The sequence below is a fragment of the Epargyreus clarus genome, unplaced genomic scaffold, assembly GCF_041222505.1.
Source record: "Epargyreus clarus isolate Ecla_fem2 unplaced genomic scaffold, WU_Ecla_fem_2.2 ptg000003l, whole genome shotgun sequence".
Classification (NCBI taxonomy): Eukaryota; Metazoa; Arthropoda; class Insecta; order Lepidoptera; family Hesperiidae; genus Epargyreus; species Epargyreus clarus.
In genome coordinates this window covers 3,103,155-3,109,170 of record NW_027332211.1, presented here as the reverse complement: position 1 = coordinate 3,109,170, position 6,016 = coordinate 3,103,155, and the positions used below count along the sequence as shown (strand labels likewise).

Genomic DNA, 6,016 nt, shown 5'->3' with positions numbered 1-6,016 from the left:
GATTCAAAATATTGAGGGTTCTATGCATCTACAAACACCCCATTTAAACCAAAAGCATGTATCTCAAAACATGATTTAGACCTAGGTATGTCTGGCCGGAGTTGTTATAACCCGGAAACTCTGCGTGACAGACATATTAACTTATCTAAGAATTCTGTTGGAATAAATATAAAATGTTATTTTTTATTTACCATGCATAAATGATTATTTAATTCTATTTTATCCTAAAGAGAAAGAGAATGTTCAAATTTCATAATTTTAAACTTGTATAGTGTTGTTGTTTTGTTGTCCATAAGGAGTCATACAGCTTATACACCCCGTCGACTTTTTAAAACTAATTTTCTTTTCTTATTTTTAGAGACGGTAATTTATTGACGTTACGAGAGTAGGGAACAAAATGAAACACGAGTGTTCTTACACTATAAAACTATACTTAAATAACAAGTGTTAGTGTGTCGTCGGGCGGTGAGATCACTGTTGCTGCTGGGGCGGGGCGAGGCGCGCGGCGAGCAGCAGGATGTCGCGCTTCTCCTTCGGGAACCGCAGCTCCCGGGCGGCGACCCGCGCGGCGCGGAGCTCCCGCTCGGCTCGAGCCAGCTCTGTCCTGATCACCCCGCCGCCGGTCGCAGCCGCTTCTCTTTCCCTGGGGGTAGATGCAAGTTTTAAAAATATTTTTGAAAACAACTACAATAATTATATACTGATACTATTGAAATTTTCACGCGAAATTAACGGTAAATCTTTGTTTTTAAGCCGACAAAGTTTAAAGTTTATTTTGGCGACCTGTTTTTGATCAACCAACCTAACCTCTTTGTTAATTATCGATGTGACTATAGATATAAACATCGATATAAATATCTATAGTCACATCGATAACTAGATTTATTATTGTTTTTTTTTCGCTAGCAAGGTTCAAAACTTATAAGGTATTTTCTTCGCCATTTTTTGTATAAAATACTAAAAACTTCCATATTGATATTTCAATATTTTTCGATATGATAATATCGTATAGGCGACTGTTCACTATTATATTGGGGACAATATTATCGAACTTTCGACATATCGTTGCATCTACCTGGAAGCCCACTCGCGTGCCATCTGTTCGCGCATCGCGTCGTCGAGAGCCCGCGCGGAGTAGTGCGCGACCACCTCCTGGCGGGAGCACTGCCGCTCGCGCATCGCCCGCAACGACCCGTTCCAGTGCAACAGCTGGAACACCGTCATCAGCTCCTGGAACTCCAGCATCGTCCGGCCCTTGTTCGCTTCCAGCATGAATCTGGGATAAAAAATAACCATATAACATAATGGCAATTTCTTCGCGAAGCTCTTTTAAGATTTTAAGGTTTAGGCATAGACAATTATAGATATCTCACCGCCTTGTAATTGAAGGAAGCCATTAAATGGCTTAAATGGTTGACAATTATGTCAGCCATTTAATGGCTGTCATGGTGTGATTTACGCGGAACAATACAGACATGCGCAGTATAGTGGTGCAAAAACACGCAATCGAAGAAAAAGTGCGGAGAAATATCGTTTCATTCGTAAATAATCTAAAAACTACATCTTTTATACTACAATTTTTCAAACACGAAAATAGACAGTGACAATTTCAATTGTCAAAACTGGTTACAATTTCTTGTTAGGAGTGAATAATCTTTACTAATCTATGGATTTAGGTATATTGTTATTGTTGTTGATTCGAAACTTACCTACCCATTTTTATTTAATTTAACAGTGAATTTAGTAATAAGTCTAATATTATCTCTTCTCTTTTGGAGGGATCTTATTTCGGATGTCTTTGATCAGAGAGCTGAACTCCATAACTTTATCAAAGTTTGGACTAAAAATAACGACGGTAACGATAAAAATTTAATTAAACTATTGTTTTTGATCGTCAAAAATATACTACTACCCACTTTAGAAGGTGCGGCCCAAGAAACTCTGTGCGGGTGAATAATTAGTCTCTTTTAAAAAGGTTAAAATCAATAAATTTCGATTTCAATTAACATAGAGGTTATTTATAAAGGATTTAAATTCTTAATAGTGGAGCTGGTGAAAAATACCATTACTATACCATTACTATGTAAATTACCATTTTAATGAAAAATACACATAGTGTAAGCTCACACCGTGTGTATTTTTCATTAAAATGGTAATTAATTTACTTAGTAATAAACTTTACACATACATATAGCTTTTAGAGTTACTTATGCGGTCGTTTATGAACTTACATTTATTAATTATTTTTTTATTATTAACAAATTCGATTATCAATACAGTTTTATAGGCTTCTCGGTACAAAATGTAGCTAAACCTACTTATTATCAAATAATCGCGCTAACGTGGAGACGCGATAAACGGAGATGAACTAGATTTATGAAATGGCTGCATAGTATTTATTGAGCGTAGGCTTCGATTAAGCAGCCAAGAAACAGTACGTATAAATAATTTGTATGTTTTAAACAACGAAATTTCTATCCATATTAGAAAATATTAAAAGGGGAGCTGGAGTAACACCACACCATATGTATTTTTAATTAAAATAGTAATTTACGTAGTAATAATCTTTACACACTCATTTGGCTTTTAAAGTTGCTTAAGTGCGGTCCTTTATATTTTTTGTTAACTTTGATTCGTATCAATTTTGATTAATCAATTACAATTTTATATGTTTGTCGGTACAAAACTTAACTTGTCAGTAAAAAGCTAAACCTACTCATTATTCACCGCGCATAGTTTGCAGTTACCGATCACGTATCACGCTGAAGGTAAACAAATCTATCAAATCGTGTATATCCGATCAGACGCCGACGAGTTCCACGTCTCAAGTGATCGCGCTAACGTGGAGACGCGATAAATGGAGATGAACTAGATTTACGAAATAGCTGCGTAGATATTTCTTGAGGCTTTGATTTCAGGTGGTTCCAGATTTCAATTTCATCTACATTCGTATAGTGATATATTTATGTACTGCTACATAGATAAAATTCTTACGTACTGTGCGAAATATTTATACCTTCTTTGAGAATCACAGATTTATTTATGTGTAGACTATACACACGAGTAATAACAACAAACCTTTCTTTATGAAATACATAAACATTAGATTTCCGTTATTGTTCTACATGAGTTCAGGCACAAATTAATATTTATTACCTAACAATAAGTCAACGTCTCTGTGTTTCTTTAAACCACAACCTGTAAACCAGACTGTAGCAATATTTAATCTGCTTTTACAAGAAGCAGGTATCAGGCAGTAGTATCAGAGGATTCGTATCACGAAGGGTTCTTTGTGATTATCACGCAAAAACTTTGTATTTCGGAGCTTCCAATCCTTACCTGAACGCCGCTATCCCAGCGCTGGGATCCTGGTGGTGCGAGGCCGCGTCCCCGGCGAAGGAGGCCCGCGCCTCCGCCACTGCCTTCTCGATGAAGTGCTCCGATATGCGCCGGGACTCGTGCTCGTTGAACACACTGTTCATCAGAGCTATCTTGGCTGCGCTGCGCCGCGCCTCCGCCTTTGTGGGACAATTCTGGACAAAAATAATTAAACCTTATTTAACTTATCGACGAATTAATTCAATTATCGGTATTGTAAACTAGTGAAACTCATCGTCTTCGTCAACCAATTATCGACTCACTATTGAGCACAAGTCTCCTTTCAGAATGAGATGGGTTAGTAGAAAATCCATCGCGCTGGTCAAGTGCGTACTGGTAGACTTCCTATGTGTTTGAGCCTTTTATATTTTAAACATCTTTCAGACTATGTTATCCCTAAACGCTATAGCTAATGATAATCACATTGTAATATGTGCGTATTAGATTTTGATTACCATTAGCTATACTACTGCTTCTGACAATTACGACTACATGCTTGCGTTTAAACAACGTCCCTTTTTTAAGTAGTCCAATTTTAACCACTGGATTATCATTACCGCTCTTGGACCCTTCTAATCGCCTATATAGGTGCCTTACTTAAATCGATTACTAATGATGCTATTACTATAAGTAAACGTTAACAATTCTAGAAAAATAGATACGTAAAATTTATAGATGTGAGTTACAAAAATGGTCATCAATCATAGAATATCAGTATGTAACAGAATAAATAAATGTTCGCTTAAAATGCAAAGCGCGCTGTAGCAGCAGGTGCTACGCTGGAACTCAGATGTTACGATATGCTTTAAATTTCATAGAATTCCTAAAGCTGTCATTCGGGTCCGTATCCAACATCCATATACATCGTATTTCTAGATGGCGTCCATTAGGTCGCGGTTGGAGTTAGTAAAGGGTACATAGGAAGGGTATCTCCGGTGCGGACTCGTAGTTAACGACCACGTCCTTAGATGTAAGTGACCGCTTAATATTAAATGTGTTTAAAATAAAAGCTAGTAATTTTAAAAGAGTAACTTAAACTCGTTCAAAGTACAGATCACGCGCTAACATAATGTGAAGCAAAAAAAAGTTTACTAGTGTTGAAAAAGTTACCTAAAAACTGTCGACTACTTTGTGAATTCCTGACGTAGCATCTATGAAAATGCCGTAGCAACTTGCAATGTAAGTTGATAAATGTTGTAACACGTGCCTCTTGGCAGCATGACGCTGCACCAAAACGCAAAGCCGTAGGAACGCCTTATATGCTACGTTAAAACTGACATAGCATGAATTGTCTGTAAGCGTAACATAGTATCTAAGATGAAACTGAAGCAAAGTGCAGTGTTACCTGAAAACTGCCGAAGCACGCGCCGCCCGGCAGCGTGATGTAGCACACGTAGGGCGGGTGCGCTGCGGGCACGGACTCGTAGATGTAATTACCAATTTAAATCAAGTAGACTACACATTTATTTCCTACGTAAAATCCGCAGCAAAGTGCAGTGTTACCTGAAAACTGCCGAAGCACGCGCCGCCCGGCAGCGTGACGTAACACACGTAGCGCAGGTGCGCTGCGGGCACGGACTCGTAGATGTACTGGCCGTTTATAATCAAATGGATTCCGATCTTATTTATAACGCAAAATAATTTGAAGCAATGTGCAAAGTGTTACCTGAAAACTGCCGAAGCACGCGCCGCCCGGCAGCGTGACGTAGCACACGTAGGGCGGGTGCGCTGCGGCACGGACTTGTAGATTTAATAAACACATAAAATTAAGTGGCTAAGTGATATGTTACCTGAAAACTGCCGAAGCACGCGCCGCCCGGCAGCGTGACGTAGCACACGTAGGGCGGGTGCGCTGCGGGCACGGACTCGTAGATGACGAGCGCGCCGCCGCCCGCCGCGCCGCCGTTCCGTGACGCCTTCACCTGCCAGAACTCCTGCAGAGCCTCCACCACGTTCACGGTGGAGAGCACGCCGTCCGCTAAACAAATATAAAAATACATTTTTATAAGCGTCATATATTTAGTTTTATTAAATTATTATCTTTATACATTTGTTTATATGAAAGTTTTAAAGATATTTTAGACATTATTTAATGATTTATTTAATTTTGTTTTCAGTTAAGTTTAGTTGTCATTCTAAATGCCGTAGTTCAAGTTGCGTATGAGTAATATGTAATGGGTTTTGTATACTATTGTGTATATTAGTGTGTAGTTAATAATTAGAATAACCTATAAGTAGATGAAATAAAATACAGATATACCTGCTTGTATTAAAAATGTTTTCGCTTTCATATTGTAATTTTGGGTAATTTATTACTTTGGGACGCTCATGTTCGGGTGGCTTTAGCTTTTAAATTGAGAATGAATAATTCCGTTTCAATAATACGAGCCGGTCCTAAAAATATAATCATTTTAAATCCAACCAATTTCATAAGCGAACCGCCTCATTAGGATGTTATTTCTGTATTATTATATTACTTTAGGACTCTACCTATTCAAGTGTCGAAAAGAGAGTTCGTTTGAAATCCTTACGAGAATATCAAGTTAAACGAAAAATACAGAAGTATACGTTTATTATGAGCCGATCTGAAGGATGTTGTAAAGTAACTGATGATGCTGAATTTAGGAAATGTATATAC

The 6,016-nt window shown here is 38.0% G+C and overlaps 1 protein-coding gene across 3 annotated transcripts in view; it reads right to left on the bottom strand.

Moving 5' to 3' along the window:
• Positions 1 to 411: 411 nt before the first annotated feature.
• lft (Limb expression 1 family member lowfat) overlaps positions 412 to 6,016 on the bottom strand; it is a 46,103-nt gene continuing 40,498 nt past the window's right edge. For 2 of the 3 annotated variants that reach the window (XM_073083602.1, XM_073083591.1), the window contains exons 2-5: positions 5,169 to 5,356; positions 3,340 to 3,533; positions 1,076 to 1,276; positions 412 to 643 (exon numbers count right to left, since the gene is read on the bottom strand). In XM_073083602.1, the coding sequence (XP_072939703.1) occupies positions 472 to 643; positions 1,076 to 1,276; positions 3,340 to 3,533; positions 5,169 to 5,356 (755 nt within the window). In that variant the 3' untranslated portion in view covers positions 412 to 471. The other variant, XM_073083612.1, reaches the window with a different exon arrangement.